The 21683-nt window shown below is 35.5% G+C and overlaps 1 protein-coding gene across 4 annotated transcripts in view; it reads right to left on the reverse strand.

Annotated features, from left to right (window-relative positions):
* Window positions 1-1978: 1978 nt before the first annotated feature.
* Window positions 1979-21683, reverse strand: part of LOC131150328 (protein OVEREXPRESSOR OF CATIONIC PEROXIDASE 3) — a 30990-nt gene continuing 11285 nt past the window's right edge. Inside the window, exons 2-4 of one of the 4 annotated variants that reach the window (XM_058100967.1) lie at window positions 13530-13877; window positions 12402-12710; window positions 1979-2392 (exon numbers count right to left, since the gene is read on the reverse strand). In XM_058100967.1, the coding sequence (XP_057956950.1) occupies window positions 2231-2392; window positions 12402-12710; window positions 13530-13877 (819 nt within the window). In that variant the 3' untranslated portion in view covers window positions 1979-2230. Of the gene's footprint in view, window positions 2498-7215; window positions 7354-12401; window positions 12711-13529; window positions 13878-21683 lie in introns of those variants that run through there. The other 3 variants (XM_058100970.1, XM_058100971.1, XM_058100968.1) reach the window with 3 other exon arrangements.

Genomic DNA, 21683 nt, shown 5'->3' on the forward strand with positions numbered 1-21683 from the left:
AATTGAGTTGAACATGTTGAAGGTCCTTTACAAGATAGATTGTACACTTATTTGTAACTCTTTGAGGTCGAACCTACATCAATTCTAAGGTTGCAAATCTTATATCTAGAATATTAATCCTACTCATAAATTTGAGCCATTTCTAACATTAAAAGCCTAATCATAAATTGAGAGTGTTTCTAAACATTAAAGATTCAAATATTATAGTTGACAAAAACTTTATTATAATTTACATACATGCATGCACATACACACATAGTGAATGTGTTACACATTAATAACTAATATAATTTGTAAAGGTCATAAATATGTACCCATTCAAACAAAAAACTGAAAAAGTGAAAATGAATATTTCTGCTGAATCCATTAATCCATTCAAATTTTCAATATAGTCAACTTAGAACAATAATTTACTTAATGAAAATATACTATGATTACTCAGTCAATACTACAATTTGAACATTTATAGACATGCCACTAGAATCTATGCCGACCCGGACTCTAGTAACGATTATGCAATTGTTTGCGGTAATTATAATCGCTGTTATAAGACAAAATAATCACCGCAAAAGACTATTATGTTCCAATATTACGTATATAATTACATTATTATGAATAACTAGGTTTGAATGATTATGTAATTGCATAATTATATAACTTGATTTATAGTTCAGATGTCTACATATGTAATTATATAGTTACGATTGTTAATAGTTTTATTTGGATATGTAGAAAATTATGATAGAAACTCTCTTTTGAAACTAAACTATGAAATTAAGTAATTATTTTAATAATTAAAGTTATAATTTGAAAAACTATGTATATAAAACATTATAATGTACAGTTCATTTTGAATTTATATAATTATGCAATTATATATGGACATAATTTGATTAATATGTATCTAAGTAATCATATAATTTGTTTGGTTGACGTAATTATGTATGTATGCATGTAATTATGATACGTAATTGTCACACTTATTAAGTAATTATGCAATTAATTACTTAGTCTATAGTATAATTTGAATATCTATGGATATAAATTATGTAAATATGATAGATTGGTCTAACATAATTGTTTAATTATTTATGTACAAAATTAATTTAATCGGATCACTCAAATCAATTAATATGCATATACATAATTAAATAATTAGTTTAATTTATATATGTACATAATTATGCTGGTAGATAATTATATTATTAAGATGTGACGATGGTAATCTCTCACATGCTTTGAAATTAAATGCGTCAACAAATATTTAATTGGGTAGGTGATGAATGAGTTATAAATAGTTACATGGGTCACTCCTTTAACATGTTAATCTGGATGTAGGTATGCATTTATTTTCCCTCGAGTTTTATTGAGGTTGCAAAATTAAGGAAAATAAAAAATCAAAACTTAATCAAAATATTTTTCAGTAAAATATTTATCTTTCTTTTAATCTAAGATTAAGTTTTTAAATGGATTTGATAGAATAAGATTTCAATAATTATTCTATTTCATACTTTATGCACTTTATTTATTAATTGATTGATTTTATTTTATTTTATTTTTTATTTTAATTTATTTTCATTACATAGGAACTCCAGGCATCAACAAGCCCTTTGAACTCCCTGATACAGCACCAAACCTACGTCTTCCTCCTAGTCCTCCCTGATCAGGACAAAGTCTGGATGCATACACAGTTTCCGTGCATCAGTTGAACGCTCGGCCAATAAGATATTTATATTTTTTTATAGCATCAATAGATATTTATATCTTTTTTTAAAAGTTTTAAAATTTTTTTAAATCTACAAAAACTATTAATTACCTTTCTATAAAACCCAAGATCGGTCTCTCACAGTTCAAACGTCATTCAGAATATTTACTCTGCTTTCTGGTGGTCTCTTTCATTAGTAGGATCAATCAAGGATGGCTCAACCACTTGGCTCTTGATTGTTGTTTTCTCTTTCTTTCCCCTTTGTGCAGAAAATAATAAAATGAATATAAGAATTTTTTATTAATATTGAGTGTCAGGATACAAATTCAAAATTTGATGCGTAAAATTAAAATATTTTTTAATTCAAACCAAAGATTTTACTTGGAAAAAAAAATTAAAATTATTTTCTCCCTATATCAAGTATTATTAAAAGCAAAAGAATGTTGAGAAATAGCTAGGCTAACAGAAAATAAATAACACGATGGGACATGTACAAGACATCAACTAAATCAGATTAAAGTTCATCTACAGATGGTTTTCTTGGGCAGAAACAGTTTCAGAAGCAGACAGTAGGTAAGGAAGGCGATGATCAGGAACACAATCTTCAGCACGTTTGTCCTCAAACCACTTAACAATTCTTTTGCGGGGCAGATTTGTCACCAGCACAATACTGCTGATCATTGTATTCTGCATTATTTGTCGATAAGCATGGAGTACTACAGTCATTAAACTTCACATCATCTCTTGGATAATCCAAACAAACAAGCTTTTTCATGGAGAAATGGTAAATTTCTTATGCAGTGCAACAAGCATGAGAAAATAGGGATAAAAAAAACATAGAAACTGTCATCAAAACAGGGCAACTCCAGAAAAAGTAAAGGATGCCATTTTTCCTGGAAATTCTACAGCTTCATGAAAATCAGAAATTACTTGGTCATTCTATGGCATAGACACGACGCTGATGGCAACTTGTCACTGGAAATGAACTCTCTAGCCCCTAATTTCAACAGGCACATAAATTTTTTTTTTTTTTTCTTGATTGTTAATGATTATTTAGTCATTTAGCGTTATTATCGTGTCAAGAGTGATGTTAGTAAGTATAGTAAGGGTATTATGGTCATTGGTGTTAATTTTGGTCAGAATGCCCTTGCTATCGGGTTTGCTTTCATTATATGTAGAAGAGATTTACATAGTTGTTGTCTGATTTTCAGCACATTTTCAGCGCCTAAATGCTGCCAGATTTACAGCCTAATTTTATGCTATATACAATCTAAATATAAACTAAAATATTTCAACTAAATTATTTACAGCCTAATTATCCTAAATTATCTTCGTAATATCCCTCCTCAAATTGATGCTGGTAGATCAAGAAGCATAAATTGTCAACCAAGAACTTATGCTAGTGCCGAAAAAGAGCTTTATTGAATATGTCTGCAGTTTGACATTCGGTGGAAATGTGAGGAAGACTAATCACTTTTTTGTCAAAGGATTCACGTATGGAATGGCAATCGACTTCGATATGTTTCGTACGCTCATGGTAGACGGGATAAGCAGCGATTTGAATAGCAATGGTATTATCAGCATGAACAAGAGTAGAATGAAGCTGAGAAAAAACCAAGTTCACCCAATAAACCACAAAGCCATGTGATCTCAGAGCATGCGGAAGACATAGCATGATACTCGGACTCAGTGGAGGACTTGGAAACTCTATCTTGCTTCTTACTCTTCCAAGAAATGAGTGCATTGCCTAAGAACATGCACTAGCCAGTAAAAGAGCGACAATTATCCGCACATTCGACCCAATCAGCATCACTATACCCCACCAACTGTAAGGAAGATTCCTTAGGAAAGAACAACCCACGTGTAGAGGTGCCCTTCAGATATCGGATAATGCGGCAGACAGCGGCTAATGTAGATGTTGAGAAGCCTGCATAAATTGATTGACTTGTTGCACAGCAAAAGAAATATCAGGACGAGTAATTGTTAAGTAGTTCAAACTCCCAACAAGCTGCCGATACAAGGATGGATCTGATAGAAGCTCGCCTTCCTCCTAACGAAGCTTAAGATTTACCTCCAAAGGAGTAAGAACACAATTACCCAATTGGAAACCAGCCAATGAAATCACTTCCTGCACCTCAAAGCCAAAAAAGTACTGCAGGGAACCAAGATCTTTCATGTGAAAAGAGGCCTTGAGATGCTATTGTAAATGCTTAATTAACTCAATATCAGAGCCAATAATCACAATGTCATCAACATATATCAGAAGCAATACAATTCCTCCAGAAGTATTGCGAAGAAAAAGAGAGGAATCAAACTAACTCTTGAGTAAAATGAAAAGCAAGCAGGGTAGAGCGAAATTTATCAAACCGTGCACGTGAAGTCTGTTTCAGTCCATACAAGGATCGGTGTAGCCAACAAACCACCAAGGAAGGTGTAGCAAACATGCCGGGAGGTGGAGACATGTAGATTTCTTCCTTCAAATCCCCATGTAGAAAAGCATTCTTTACACCCCTCTCCCGGAGAGACCACCTCTGCGACGCAGCAAGTGCCAAGATAGTCCGCAGAGTAGTCATTTTGGCAACAAGTGCAAAGATCTCTTCATAATCAATACCATACTCCAGCCGGTTCCCAAAAGCCATGAGACGGGCCTTATATCTGTCCAGTGACCCATCAGACTGAAACTTGACTGAGTACACCCATTTACAACCAATAGGTTTGGCACCAGAGGGACAAGTCACAAGATCCCATGTGTGATTATCTTGAAGAGCTTCGATTTCTTCTTGCATGGTCTATTGCCAACATGCTTGGGTAGCTGCCTGGGTATATGAGTGAGGAACAGAAATAGTGTGGAGAGTGGCAGTAAGCGAGGTATGAGGAAAACCATAACTATCTGGTGGATGTGTAACCTGGGTGGAGCACCAAGGAACTGCAGAATCAGATGACGGATCAATGTCTGGAAGGGGCGTTGAAGGAGGACGTCGATGATACACCACACTCGGTTTAAATCGCTCAATAGAAGAATACCTATCATCAAAAGCGAGAAGAAGAGTAATAGGAGTATCAAAAATAACCTGAGACTGAAAGAAATATTGATTTTCAAAGAAAATCACATTCCAGGAGATTCGGAATTTGTTTGCATGAGCATCATAACAAACAAATCATTTCTGAGTAGGAGAATATCCCATAAAGGCACGCGTAATAGACTGGGCAACAAGCTTGTGGCACTCAATAGGTGGTAGATGAACAAAACAAACACACCCAAAAGTATGAAAGATTTGATATTCAAGAGATAGGGAGAATCATAATTTAGAGCGGCAATAGGCAATCGATTGATCAAATAGACAATAGTAGATAAATCTTCTACCCAGAACTTAGAAAGTACAAAAGAATCAATCAACAAAGTACGAATGACATCTAAAAGATGATGATTCTTACCCTTAGCAACTCCATTTTTTTTTAGGGGTATAAGACAAGAACGTTGGGAAATGATCTCCTTTTGCTGAAGAAAAGTCTGAAAAGAATGAGACATGTACTCCCCCCCGAGTCAGAGTGTAAAGTTTTGATACAAGTATTGAACTGTATCTCAACAAACGCAACAAATTTTTGAAAGACTAAAAACACATCAGCTTTAAAGTGGAGAAAATATATCCAAGTAAATCAACTATAATCATCAATAAACATCACAAATAACGATACTGACCATGAGAAATAACAGGACTCACACCCCAAACATCAGTATGCACAATCTCAAAGCAATTAGAAGTACGACTACCATGTGTAGGAAAAGGTAAAGTTTTACTTTTACCAAGACGACAAGTAGCACAATCAAAAGATATAGGAGAAGAAGAAAAGGAATCTCTATTGCCCAAAAAACCATGTTTCATAAGATGAGCCAAGACAACAGAATTAGGATGACCCAATTTCTTATGCCAGACTTCATTATTATTGGCAGTAACCGTACAAATAAGAGAAAGGACATTAGGAATAGAAAACTGTAAAGGAAATAAACATCCCACTTTAGGCCCCTTTGCGATCACCCTCCCTGACACCTGATCCTACACAAGACAACCACCACGAGAAAAATGAACATCATAGTTATTATCTACCAATTGTCCAACAAAAATCAAATTGGTAGACAATCCAAGGGAGACAAAAACATTGTGAAATGAAGAGCCCAAATTACCAACAGCAGTAATCGAAAGAGTACTGCCATCAGCAATCTGAATATTTTGTGTGCCTCTATACTTACGAATACCATGGAGACTCATCATATTACTAGTCATATGATTAGAAGCGCCCGAATCAACAATCCAACAAGTTGAGTTAATAGTCATACTTTGCAGGCCTAAGGCCGTAAAAGTAGAATCAACCATCTATTGGACCATTTCTGTTGTGAGAACATCCGAATAAGAGCTTACAGTGGGTGGCGCAAAAGAACAAGGAAGAAGAGGATTGAACAACAGCCCAAAAAGCTTGGGATTGGCGATTTTGAGGCCGCATTCGACAATCATCGATGACATGGCCTTCTTTCTTGCAGTAATTACAAACTTTCTTAGGACAGTTGCGAGCAATATGACCAAACTCCTTGCAACTGAAACATTGCAACTTGTTCCTCGCTCTCTCTTGTGCTACATATGCTACATTCACAGCCTCAGAAAATACCTTCTTAGAAGTCATACCCATCTGAGTGGATAACCGTTGTTCTTCACGCAATAAATCTCCCAAACAAATATCCAAAGATGGAACCGAATTACAGTTCAATAAATTGGCTTGAATAGGCTCAAATTCAGGTCAAAATTTCATCAAAAACTGATTACGTTGACTCTCAGTATGAACTTCTTGAAGAGCTGCGAGTGCCGTAGGTGGAACCTTAGCATGAACAATAGCAGAATACTCGCTTCAAAGATTAATAAAACCAGAATAAAATTGTTCTATAGGTAAATTACCTTGACTGTAATTACTAATTTCCAACTCCAATTGGAAGTTCCGAGCACTGTGATCTTGGTGGTAAATAGAGTGGAGATAATCCCACACAGCCTGAGTAGTAGTAAAACAGCGAAGATTGGTCACAAGGTGAGACTCAATCGTCCTCAACAGCCAAGAGATCACCTTAGCATCCTTGACCTCCCATTGTGCAAATTCCTTTTAATCAGTGGGCACTTGAGCAGAACTATAAATATGATTTGATAATTCATTCCCTTTCAAGAACATTTTAAATTGGAATTCCCACGTAGGGAAATTCTTTCCAGTAAATCAAACAATAGTCTTTTCAATAGACATGATGAAAGGCACTAAAAAAATAAGCCCAAGCAGTCAACCAAATAAATGGCAAGCCTAACTCAAATCAGGTCCAAATCCAAATAATAAGAGGTCCACAGACATAACCAGATTACAAAAGCCCAGCAGAAATAAAAAAACCCAGATCAAACACGGAAGGCCCAAATCAAACACGGAAGCCTAACTCGAAATATCTGCCCTGTGTGAAAAGCAACACAGCAGAGGAAGAAACACAACACCTTCGTCGATCACACCAGGAGGAATCGAAGTTTCTGAGCCCCACAAAAACTGCCGACAGCCACAAAGATGCCCAGCCACCACGAGAAAAAACACCGAGATGAGTAGCCCGCAACCAAGGGCAGCGTGTGCAACTGAAAAAAAATTCCAGCAGCCCCCAACAAAACTCAAAAACCACCAAAGTGGACACCATAGAGAAGGCCAACGCCCACGAAAAGCAAGAAAGAACTTGCTGAAACCGAGAGAAAAATTTTCTTTTTTTTAAGAACAGCGATAAGAATTGCACCCAGTGATTAAGACCAAAATGACGAAATCAGAAGAGGGGCTCTGTTACCATTTTAATTTTGTTCTGAATGCCCTTTCTATCGGGTTTGCTTTCATTATATATAGAAGAGATTTACATAGTTGCCCGATTTTTAGCACATTTTCATCGCCTAAATGCTGCCAGATTTTCAGCATTATTTACAGCCTAATTTTCTGATATATACAATCTAAATATAAACTAAAACATTTCAACTAAATTATTTACAATCTAATTATCCTAAATTATCTCCCTAACAATTGGCATTGTACTTGACATATATTGTAAATAGAGGGAGAGACCTGTCATGGAAGTTAGTCTTCCATTTTATCCAATTAGTCAACATAATAACAAAGCATGATTCTGAAACCCAAACCCTAATTGTTACAAACACCATCAAAACCGAAGCCTAAAACCTTAATCCGCTGCATGTCTACCATCATGGAAGAATTTCCAGCAACATTATAGCCCTAGAAAACAGCCAGCAGCTGCCAGAAATCGGACCAGTCGCTGGAAATTTCCTGGGCGACACTGCCAGCTCAGGAACACAAAATCTATTATAGATTTTGCAAAAACAACACCATAGTCAACCACAAACACTGCCAATCTGCCTCCCCCTGAAATCCCATCTCTAGGCAGTGCCCCACACACCCTCACGCGCCGGTCGAAAGCTGCCAGGGCTGACCCCATGGGCTGGTGCATGAAGCTACTTTCAGGCATGTTTTTGACCTGAATTCATTGAGCAATGCTCAAAGCCCTCTGTAAACAAATTAATGGAGTTTTTGTTATGTTTCTTTTTTTTTCCAAAGATCTCACCTTTTTTAATTGCTCATGCACAGATCCTGAGGAATGGTTGTTTGATGCTTCATGAAGCTGCTCGTCAATGGTTATCGAGTTTATTGGGGTCTGAAACAGTTGGATTTGTTGTGTTTTTTCAATGTTCTAATTCCTTCCACAGACGAAAATACCAAGCTGTTGGGCATGTGTTTTGCTCAAAGATCCAATCTTTGTTTGACCACGCACTTGTGGTAATTTGTTAGTTGTTGTTCGGTTTAGTAAAGGTCAATGGTGACTCTCTTGGAGCAGCGGTAGTGTTTATAAGCTGTTTTTGTGAGGCTGCGGCAGTGTTATATAAGTTTGTTGGCGATTTGTCCGAGGTAGTTTTGGTGGTTCACCTCTTCAATTGTTCCAATGTTGTGTGCTGGTTTCTTGTAGAGTTCATAAGCTGTTTTTGTAGGCTGTGGCAGTGTTATATAAGTTTGTTGGTGATTTGTCCATTGTAGTTTCAGTGGACAACCTCTCCAATTGTTGCAGTTCTGTGTGTTGGTTTCTTGGGGCTGTGTCTGAGTTTCTTGGTGCTGTGGCAGCCTTGTACTGATTTATTTGTGACTTGTTCATGGTGGGTCACCTTGTTCGTGATTGTTCTAGTTGTTCCAACAATTAATCTTGTTATCACTAGTCTAAGTTTGTGAGTGTTGGGATGAAGTTTGCAAATCCCAAGAGTATGGTTTCCTCATTAGTCACTTGCTTGAGTGAACCGCGTAATGTGACTATATCAAAGGAGTATTCAAGGTTTTTACAATATCAATCGTCTCAACAAGCATCTTATCACATTGCACCTTTTGCCAAGAAAGGTAATTCTGCAGTATCTATATCATCTGGTATCTTTGGTACTAGTCCCTATTGCTGCTAAGGAGATAGGAATAGTAAATCCTACTCCTTCTATCTCTCTTTCTTCTATTTTATACATTCCTAAATCCCCCTCTCAATCTAATGTCAGTTAGTAAGCTTACAAAGTCATTAAATTGTTCCATCACTTTCTTTCCTGATTCTGTAGTTATTTAGGATTTGAAGACGAGGAAGATAATTGGCATAGAACGTGAGACTCATAGGATTTACAACTTTGAAATTTCTTTCTCTTCACATTGCATGTGCAGCAGCAGCTACAGCACTACAAATCCGTTGTCAACTTGCTCATCCATCCTTGAACAAGTTGAAACAGCTAGTTTCTACATTATGTCTAATCTTGAGTGTAAGTCTTGTCAATTGGAAAACAGTATCAAGTTCCCTTTGCTCCCGGGTCGACAAACGGGTGGTTAGTCCTTTCATGTAGGACATTCCGATATTTGGGGTCCTAGTCGTGTCATGTTGAAGTTGGGGTTTCGATACTCAGTGACATTTGTTGTTGACTACTTTAGGATGACTTGGTTATATTTAAAAAAAAATCGTTCTAAATTGTTTAATATATTTTTTGTGCTTTCTGTTCTCAAATAAAGACTGAATTTGATATGCCATCCAAGATACTTTAGTACTTAGTACCCTTCACTACCTATATGACTAATTCTGGTATGATCCATTAGTCCTATTGTGCCCACACTTCACAACAAAATGGAGTTGCAGAGTAGAAAAAACAGACATATTCTTCAAGTCACTCGTACCATATTGTATCAAATGAATGTTCCCAAAGTTTTTTGGAGAGATATTGTGCTTATAGCTTGCTCCCTCATTAATAAAATGTCGTCCTCTATCCTTGGTGGTATCATCTCATATTCAGCCATCTTCCCTAAGGCTCATTTGTTCTCCCTTCGTCCTCATATATTTGGCTGTATGTCCTTTGTCCATCAATTAACTCTAGGAATGGATAAGTTGGATACTCGTGTTATCAAATGCATTTTTTGGGTCATTCCTATACTCAAAAGTGATATTGATGTTATAGCCTTACTTTACGGATTCTTTGTCTCTATTTCTGTAACCTTTTTCAAGTCTACACCATGCTACTCTAATTCCTTGAGTTCTATTGAACATGATGAGTCCCTTCCTCTACCTTGCCTTCCAGATCCCAACCTATTATCCATGCCTAATCCTCCTACATCGTCATCCAATTTGAGTACTTCTCGTCGCTTGGATCATCCCTATTTGTAGGTATTCACACGACGACTCAAGGAAGGAGAGCCTATAGCTTCTACTATTGCACCTCTAATTCCCTCGTCAAATGATCTTATTTCTCATGATGTTGATCTTCCTATAGCTGTTCAGAAAGATAAACGCACTTGTACCCAATATCCAATCTCTAATTTTGTTTGCTAATGATTTCTTGTCACACTCATATTAGTGTTTCATTAATACTTTGTTGCCTATTACTCTTCCAAAATCTATTTCTGAAGCCCTATCCCATTCTAGGGGGAGGATTGCAATGGGAGAAGATATGCATGCGCTACATGATAATGATACTTGGGATTTGATACATCTTCCTCCTAATAAGTCTATGATTGGTTGCCATTGGGTGTACAATGTGAAAATCAATCTTGAGGGTTTTGCGGCTCGTTTGAAGGCCCACCTTATTGCTAAAGGATATACTCATGTGTACGGTTTGGATTATTCAAATACATTCTCTCTAGTTGCTGAACTTGCCTCGGTATTTTTTTCATATCATTAGCCACTACTTTTTATTGGCCTCTACATCAGTTAGATCATGAAGATACATGGTGATCTTCACGAGGTATATATGGAGCAACCACCTGGGCTTGTTGCTCAAGGAGAGTCAGACTCAATGTGTCAACTTAAGAAATCATCATATGGATTAAAAGAATCTCCTAGAGTATGGTTTGCCTGATTTAGTGCAGTAGCACTTGAGTTCGGCCTCCGACAATGTGCAGTAGATCATTCTGTATTTTATTGTCATACTCCAGCATGTGGATGACACTGTGATCATGGTGATGATGATCAAGGCATCTAGGACCTATAGCTTTTCCTACAAAATAAATTTTAGACCAAGGGCTTGGGACCATTGAAGTACTTCTTGGATATAGAAGTATGGAGATCTCGTATGAGAGTTGTCTTGTCATAGAGGAAGTATGTTCTTGATCTTTTAATGAGACAACATATTTGGATCCAAACATCCATATATCCCAATAGTAAGTGTCAGATATCGGTGATTTGTTGCCTAGCCTAGATCGGTACCGAAGACTTGTTGGAAAGTTGAATTATCTCACAGTCACTCAAATGGATACATGCTTCACAACAAGTGTTGTGAGTCAGTTTCTCGATCCCTGAGAACAAGTCACTAGGATGCAATAATTCGCATTTTGAGATATCTCAAAAGTGCACCAAGATAGGCCTCTTATATTAGGATCAGGGTCACACTCATATTTTGGGATATACAGATATAATTGAGTCGGATAGCCTTTTGACCAAAGATCTACAACCGAGTACTGTATCTTTGTCGATGGAAATTTGGTGTCGTGGAAAAGTACAATGCAAGCTTATGGTGGCTAGGTCAAGCATTGAGTCAAAGTATAAGACTATGGCGCACACTACATGTGAACTTGTTTGGTTGAAGAACATGTTGAAAGAACTAGGTTTTCCACATTCTCAGCCTATAGAGCTGATTTACGATAATTGAACTACTATTTATATTGCCTCCAACCCGGTCTTCCATGAGTGGACAAAGCACATTGAAGTTGATTAACACATCATTCAGGAGATACTTGTATAGAAACTCATTACAACTACTCAAGTAAAGACTGAGTTTTAGCTTGCTGATTTGTTCACTAAAGCCTTGAGTGGTGCTTATGTGAAATTCGTTTGTAACAAGCTAGGAGCATATGATATACATATGCTCTAGCTTGAGGGAGGGGGAGTATTAATGGTTATTTAGTTATTTAGCATTATTATTATGTGTTGGAGTGACGATAGTAAGTGTGAGTTAGTAAGGATATTATGGTCATTGGGATTGTACTTGAAATATATTATAAATAGAAGGAGAGACCTATCCTTGAAGTTAGTTCTTCCATTTTACCCAATTGTCCAACACTGATAAATAATAAGAACTCATGTTAAGGAATATTGTTAAACTGCAATATCAACACAAGCTTTACTTACAGTAGGGCGCTTTGTTCGTCTATAAACTCTTTCAAGGGTTTCAACTTGCACTTTCTTCATTCTCTTTTGAGCAGACCAACTTCTTTGCATGACATGAACTGGCAGTTTTGCCTTGGCTTCAGGTTTTGCAGCATCTGTATACATCTTTTTAGAGAAGGTTTCCCTAGGTTTAGTTTCAGGCATCACAGTTGTTGGCACAGGCTCTTCGGGTAGGGCAGCACTCATCATTAGAAGATCTGGTGGGGGGTCACGAAGCAATTCAAGAACAACAGCCCTATCAAGACAAAGATCAGCTGCAAGAGTTTTAATCTGCCAGAAAATAAGTCAATTGGATTTCAGATATTTGACAGCATAGCAAAGGGTACTGAAATCAAATGATTGTAAAGCAGATTACACCTAAAAAGGCTAACCTTATGCATCAGCCCTGTTGGGCATGCATATGTATGGGTACTGTTATACAAAAGAAAAATGAGAGCATTCCTATGTCTAGTTGCCATTTCTTCTTTGCTAAATTTTAAACAATGATTTGAAAACTTAAAACTAATTTGCACAAAATATAATCAAAATGCTGAACTAAATAAATTTTCAGCTGGAAATATTTGTACAAGTCAATAAGATATCTCCACAGACTATACAATATGTTAACCAAATAAACCTCAGGAAATCTTATCTATAATAAATTTGTATTCAGCCAGTTAGTTTTCCAATTCAGTCTACTATACTTGAGCCCAGCTGAGACTCAGGAACACTTGATAATTTCACCAAAATTAGGAACCAACTAAAAAATGACTTGCTTTGATGACCCCCCAACATTTGATCAATGGATATCTCCATTACTTTATCAATTAAATAAGTGCTCAACACTATGAAAGGTTGAATATGTAAAACCACCCAATGAGGACAATAATTCCACATAGCATAGGAAGTTGGCAACTGCGTATTGAAGCCACTCTCAAAACTAAAATTATACACGGTTCTGCAGCAAACAAAACCAGCCTATCCAGGCAATAGGCGGGTAAGATTTCACAGATTTTCACAGATAAAATATTTGACAATAAAACACAAAATTGTATTTGCATCAATTAAACTGTTTATAATGTAAAAAATTTTAAACATCAAGATGCTCACACTAGTTTTACGGCGCCCAACTTTCAGAGCAGAAGCCAGCCTTCGAAGTTGCCATCTTTTCAGTTTCACTGGTGTTTCTTCTTCATCCTCATCATCAATCTCAACATCATTTCCACTTTCTATATTATCTGCAGCTGCATTAGACTTCCCCAACAGCACATCATCCCCCAGTGCCTCTTCTAACTCACGCTCAAGCTTGGCAAGGTCTTCCTCGCTTATTTCATCATCATTGTCATTTGTTGATAGATCATCATTTTTAAGATCTTCTTCCAGCTGACTAAAAAGTGCATCAAAAGCATCTTCATCTAAATCTTCTTCCCCCATAGCATCATTATGAGGCACATTTCTCTGTATTAGAATATATAGCATTATTTGCATAGCAACATAGATTAAGTACCAAACAAACCATATATCTACTACACAAAATGATATGCTCAGAAAAATTTCCTAACCACCATTCGTATTTAATAAGAGAATTTTAACATCAACACTAACAAATGAGATGATATACATACAAAAGAGGACAGTTAATCAAATCCTAAGGGTGACACCTTAAAAATGAAAGCAAAAACGAGAATACACATGGAAAATAAGTTTGAATTGAATACTTTTAAAAAGTAAAAATTTTTGGGCTTATTGGAGGCACACTAGGCCAGGGCTATGCAATGGCCATTAGCCTGTTCTCCCATCCCATACCCTCCCAAGGTCTGAACCTAAGACCTCCAACATGGAAGTCACTCTAAAATATGCCCCTAGAGGCACTTGAGAGTTGAATGGTTCATTTGAGATGCTATACCGAACAACATGACGTACTTCTTCTACGATATGGAGCTTCTTTAGCATCACATCTCAACAGAGTCATGTATGAACTTCTTTTATACAAAGGATCCCCATTGAGATAGTATCTCATTGCTAGTCTTTAGATGGTTTATTGTGATTGTTTGTTGCATGTGAGGGAAATTGTTGGTTCTACAAATCCTAACAATTTTTCAGATGTTGTCCCAAAGGTACACTTAGTTGGATTCAATCTCAACTTATATTTCTCAATCTTCCAAATAGCTTTTCTAGAACTTTAGGATGTTCTTCACCAATCTTGGACTTAGCAAACATATCATCCATATATACTTCAATCTTCTCATGCATTATGTCATGGAATAATGCCACCATGGCTCTCAAATATGTAGCTCCAACATTTTTTAACCCAAAAGGCATCGCTTTATAGCATAATATGCCCTATTGAGTAATGAATGTGGTTTTAGCTTTATCTTATTCTACCATCTTTATCGGATTATATCTAGAGAAACCATCCATGAATGAAAACAACTTATGATCTCCTGTATTGTCTACCAACATGTCAATGTGGGGTAATGAAAAAACATCTTTTGGACTAGTCTTGTTCAAATCCTGATAATAAACACACATTCTTACTTTATCATCCTTCTTGGGAATAAGAACAATGTTAGCTACCCGTTTGGGATAATTGCATACTTCTAGGAACTCTATATTAAATTTTTTCTGGACCTCTTCTTTGATCTTTATTTTCCTTTCAGGGCTCATCCTTCTGAGCTTTGTTTCCTTGGTTTGCAATTAAGACACACTAGTGTCTAATGAGTCACCATGTCTATATCCAATCTAAGCATATCTTGATAGGACTAGGTGAGTATATCATTATATTCATGCAGTAGCTCCACCACTTCTTGTCTTACTCGTGAACTCATCAAAGTGTCAATTTTCACCTCCTATGGAGCATCTTTTGCTCTCAAGTTCACAACTTCCACACCTAGCATATGGTTTAATTTGTTACCTTCATGTTCCAACATTCTCAAAAACTTTTCTAATGGCTCTAATTCCTTATCTCCTTTGCTAAGGTTAGGCAAAGTGCATTACAGTCAACAATGTTCTCAAGGTTCAAGATGGGTTTTAATTTCTTGCAGGGATAAAATGAAAAAATTCTAAAATACATGCAAAGAAACAAAGGCTAAAAGAGAAAGAACAAGCTAAGTCTATTTACAATAAGATATCTTTCTTTGGCCACAAGTTAACCAAAGAAAGGCTTTCATGTTAAAAAAAATCATTCATAAATAGGCAAGACCTCAGCAGTCCAATTACCAAGTGACCCTAGTGCAAATTCAGAAACATCCAGTTGACGCTCCTCTCAACCAACCATTGTGATATATAGTCCATCTTCAAACAATTCAATGAATTCTTCAAGATCAATGACTTCCTCAGGAACGGAAGACAATCTTCAATCCATGATGCATTAAACATGATAGCATTAGAGAAGTGTAACTGATATAAGGAATTACTAATGCAAGTTCATATGAAAGTCTTCCTTCAATCTTAGCCAATCTCTGATCTTTATGTCAAACAAATGCCTTAACTTTATCTTTTTTAGACAATTGAAAATCCAATCTGAGTGTGTCTTTATGACTCTTCAATACAATTGGTTCAATTATTCCTTGTAAATGCTTTCCCAACCCTTTCTCAAATTCATATTCTTGCTTCAACATCTATCTGACAACCATCATGCTGACTTTTGTGAATTTTGGTTCTAGAATTGCTACATTTTCTCCACCAAAAGTTGGAGATATTATTTCAACTATATTGAAGGGGCAATCTACTGACGTATTCTCAGCTCCAATGTCTCTCTATGTCAAACAGATGCCTCAACCTTATCTTTTTTAGACAGTTGAAAACCCAATACAAGGGTGTCTTTATGACTCTTCAATACAACTAGTTTAGTTAGTTCTTATAAATGCTTCCCAAAACCCATCCTAAATTCATATTCTTGCTTCAACATCGGCCTTGCTGCCATCATGCTGACTTTTGTGAACTTGGTTATGGAATTGCTACATTTTCTCCACCAAAAGTTGTTGACATTATTTCAACTGTATTGAACGCATGGTCTTAAATTTCCACTAAATTGTCGAAATTTTTGTCCAAACTTTCGATTTTCGTGATCTTCGAAATTGAAATGGCAGTCAATTTCCATCTTGCATAATTTCCATCAAAATCTCAATGAATCATCCAAAATTTATCGAAATCTCAAAATTTTAGCAAAACTTATCAAAATTTGAACTATGCAGTGAAATTTCCTCGGAATTCAAATGAGAGATTTAGGAGTGAAGTGAAATTTCTCTCTTAAATTATTTTCTTTATTTTTGTTGAAACAAAAGAAAATTAAAACTACTTTTGAAATTATATGAAAAAATAAACCTACAACAACATTTTATTTAAACATTCATGTCTAAATTATCATTATTTGTATAATAAATAATATTTAAGGATATATGAATTTCATTTGTACAAACTGATTCACTAAATATGTTTTACGTACATTATCTTACAAATATGTTGATGCACATATTATATTACAACTTTTACACCTCATACACAGCATAGATGTATTTACTTGTAATATATTAGTCCTAAAACTTACATTATTATGTCCATTAATTACTAAAGCTTCATAAAAGAATTCCATGTTTTACTATTGATTTCCATTATTTTTCCAAATTGAGATCGAAATCGAAATTTCTGTCGAAATTTCCATACTTTTGGAGCTTAGAAATTTGAGTTGAAATCGAAATTTAAGACTTGGATTGAATGGATAATCCACTAAAGTATACTCAGCTCCAACGTAAGATACCCCACTCTTGGTTTAATTGTTCCAACACCTTTTTCCCCTTTTATGGTGACTAGATGATTTCCAAAAACAATTTTAACTTTTGATGCAAGGAGGATGGCAGTGTCCTAGCCATGTGGTTCATAAGCCTTCCCAACAACATATTGAAAGAAGGTCTAAATTCCAGCACTTGGAACACAATCTTGAAAGTGCAAGGGTCAATTTCAATGCTCAAATCAACTTCACCAACACAATCCCTCATGATCCCATAAAAAACTCTATCAAACTACTTTTCCTCATTGATGACTTGTCTATTCCTAGCTTCACCAATATTGAGTATGGACACACATTTAGAGCTGAATCATTGTCAACCAACAATCAGGTTAAGATCAGCTCACCATGCTTCACAACTATATGCAAAGGACTCACATGACCTCTTCCCTCAATTGGAATTTCACCATTAGTGTAGGCTATGTTGTTGACTGTCAATATGGAATTGACTAGGTCTTCAAACTGTTCAACTAGTACATTTTGTGTCACATGTACTTCATTCAAAACTTTTAATAAAGCATTCCTATGACCCTCTGAAGTTGTGAGCAGATTAAGTAAAGAGATTTTAGCTAAAGTCTTATTCAACTGTTCCACAATGTTGCAATCATAGATATTAAGTTGTCGAAACTTCCTCACCTCTTCATCACTGACTTCTTTGCTCACTTCTTTGCCTGCTTCTTTCACCTTCTCCGCGGCATCCTTATCTTTACCATTTCTCCTTTCCAACTCTTCTAGTTGAATTCACAACCTTTGATTCGTAAGTCCAAGGCATAGGTTGGTTTAAAGAATATAAGTTGGCGACTTGATAATTACAAGTTCAAGGTTTAATGGAGATGATGTATGATATTGGATATAGATGAGTGTATAAATGATGGTAATGGATGATGTTGGTTGATTGACGGTAAGGACTTCACAAACTTTAAGAACATTGATTGATGTGCCTCCATGACCGGGTAAAGGATTTGTCTTGGCGGATGTTAGGATTAGAAGCATCTCCAACTAGATGAAATTTCAAGATACTTGCATCAATTAAGCCTTGAACTTTATGTTTAATAACTAAGCAAGTGTTGGTAGCATGACCAAGAGCATTCATGTGATATTCACAAGAGACATTGGGACTATGAAACCTCATATTTTCACCCAATTTCGAAGGTACAAGTACTATCTTCCCTTGAGATACCAATTGATGATATAAACAAACCAAAGGTATTGATAAAGTGAAGAATTCTTTTCTTTGTCTTGATTTGGGGTTCGTCTAGCTTGGATTAGCTTTTGGTGAGCTAGGCACATTAGCTCATGAGTTGACGACTAGTTGTGCGGTATAAGTACAAACTACTAGAGCTGTGGTTTGGTTTTGTGCCTTGCCATGGGATACCACACTTCTCCTTTCTTTTCCTTCTTGACAAAGGTCTTCTTCCCTGTGACTTGTTCAAAGCAGTGCAATCAATTAGCTTCCCTGATCTCCAATGGCTACAATTGTTGCAAAGTTGGATAAAAGCATCAACTTATCATAGTACATTCCTTTCAATGTACTCACGAAAGTGCTAACCATTTCTATATCAGACAATGGTGGATTGACTTGAGTAACAGCCTCTCTCCATCTCTAAACATAGTGTTTGAAAGTTTTTGAATTTGTTTTCTTCATATTTTGAAGACTTTGAATAATGTTTAATTCCACTAGAGTGCAAACACAACTATAGAAAATTTATGGAATCATATAATCCAAGCAACTGGCATCGTGCTTGCATTAGGTTGCAAGTGGTAGTAGCTAGGCAAAGGTTGCGTGGCACTAATGAAACAAGGACTGGATAGCCATGTAGTAGCAAGAAAATGTTGTCCAAAAATGAAGGTATAAAAGCATTTAAAGTCCTATCAACCTAGTGTCAACAGGACCACAATATAGTTGAGAAAGTAGAATGTAAGTAAACCAAATACTTAATAATATCATTACTAAAAACTCATTTTTTTAGAAAAATTAGAATTTAACAAAATATCATATTCAAATTTTTTGAAAGGCAAAGGTACAAGGCAAATTGTTTTAACCCTTATGAGTTGAGCATTAGCCTTAAGGCTGCTGAGACATATGCCTTTTGGGAATTTTATTTTATTTTTAGATAAAAATATGAAAATAAATTACTTATATTTAAAAATTTTAAAAATTAAGAAAATTATAAATACAATTTTTAAATCAAATATAATTTGTAATCTACTTGTTGGCCTTTATAAGAATACCAACTTGAATTCACTAAGTAAATCAGGCTAGAATAGTTATATAATTCAAAGTTAAAATTATGTTCATGATCTACGATGCAACTCTAAATTACTTGGGAAAGGTTGAGGTTTAATAGTTGAAGAGATCAACCCATATTAGGTCATTCCTTCAAATAATTCTACGAACATGTGGTCATAAATATTCTAACTTCCTTTATATAATTCTACGAGCATGTGGTCATAAATTTCTAACCAAACCAAACTAAAGATTCAGACACCCAAAAATTTAAAAAACCTTAACTAAAAGGCGCAAAGTCGTGCCTTCTATACAGATTGTGTAAGCGTCAATGAACTTTTTTTTTTTGGACTTCATATTTTGCCTTGATTGAGCCTTTTAAAATATTATCATATTCACATAACTGAACATAAAAGAAACAACTAGAGTTTTTCAAAATCATGAGTGACACACTAAGATGAAGATGCACTTCCATGTTTTATTTTTGCATTCTTAGTAATTTAAAATTTAAATACACATGCACAGGCAAATAATGCAGATGGAGAACTCCAATGAAGCTCTGCTGAGATGTTAAGAAAAAAGTAGAAAAAGAAAAACATTGCAGCTTTATGGGTATCAAAAGCAGAGTCTGGGTATCAAAAGCAGAGTCTACCTTGGGGGAACAGGAAAATAATTGGGTTTTGTGAGACAAGTACGGAAGTGGGCTGCTACAATCTACCATGTTTGGGGAATGAGGAACTCTAGATCTTTTGAAGATTCTCCTATTGTGATTGATTCCAATGTCCAGACTCTTGGACATCGTCCTTGATGTTAGAGGAGATGTTCTAGTCTTTCTATGTTTGATATTTTTGTTTATTTATTTATTCATTTATTTTTGCTTCTTAAGGCTACTTTAGCCTCTGTTTATAATCATTTGTTTCACCCTTTCTATTAATCCCCCCGCCTGAAAAAAATAAAAAATAAAAAACATAAAAAACATAAACAATAGAAAAGGTAGTGGTACAGGGCTATTTGAAATTTTCCTTCATATAAATAATCACCTATTTAGCCATAATTTACTCTTATATTTTGTTAGTTCCTCTAATTTAGGGTTTAGTAATGCCATTTTGGATACAACAATAACAATAACAAACCAAGCCTTAAGTCCCATTAGGTAGGGTTGGCTACATGAATCTTGTTTTGCCAATTTTACACAATCATCAACAATTTCCTTCGACAATTTAAGGGCTATTAAACACTTACAATCTCACTCCTTATTCTAAGTTATTTTAGGGTTATCCCAACCCCTTCTAGTCCCTCTAACATTAAGTAGCTCACTCCTCCTCCTTGGTGCACTATTTGGCCTATGTTGCATAAGCTCAAACCATTTGAGTCACCCCTCCCTTATCTTATCTTAGTCTTATGCCTAACTTTTCACAAATATTTCATTCCTTAAGTTATCTCTTAACGTTATACACATCCACCTCAACATTCTCATCTTAGCAACTTATATTTTTGGAATGTTGTTTCTAGTAGCTCAACATTTTGATTCATATAGCATAACTGGTCTTATAGAGGTCCTATAAAACTTTCCTTTTAATTGTAAAGGTATTCCATGATCACGCAACATGCATAACTTATCCATTTTACCTACCCTGCTTGAACTATATTTATAACATTTTCTTTGATTTCTCCTTCAACTTGCATAACAGATTCAAGATATCTAAATCTAGTAGTTCTATAAATTTCTTGACTATCAAGTATAATCTTTTCTCTAGTATTCCTCCTACTACAACTGAAATTTACATATATTGTCTTATTTCTATTATCCTAAAACCTCTAGATTCTAAAGTTTCTCTCCATAATTCTAAATTAGATTCTACTTCACCCCCACTTTCATCAATCAAGACAATATCATCTGCAAACAACATACACCATGGAATCTCATTTTGGATATTTTTAGTAAGTTCATCCATCACTAACGTGAAAAGATAACAGCTATCCTTGATGTAAACCTATTGAGATTTGAAATTGCTTAGACTCTACACCTATAGTCCTAGCGCCAATCATTACTCTATCGTACATGTGTCAGTATACCTACTAAATATTCTACTTCACCCCCACTTTCATCAATCAAGACAATATCATCTGCAAACAACATACACCATGGAATCTCATTTTGGATATTTTTAGTAAGTTCATCCATCACTAATGTGAAAAGATAACAGCTATCCTTGATGTAAACCTATTGAGATTCGAAATTCCTTAGACT

Source organism: Malania oleifera, chromosome 3 (assembly GCF_029873635.1).
Source record: "Malania oleifera isolate guangnan ecotype guangnan chromosome 3, ASM2987363v1, whole genome shotgun sequence".
NCBI lineage: Eukaryota > Viridiplantae > Streptophyta > Magnoliopsida > Santalales > Ximeniaceae > Malania > Malania oleifera.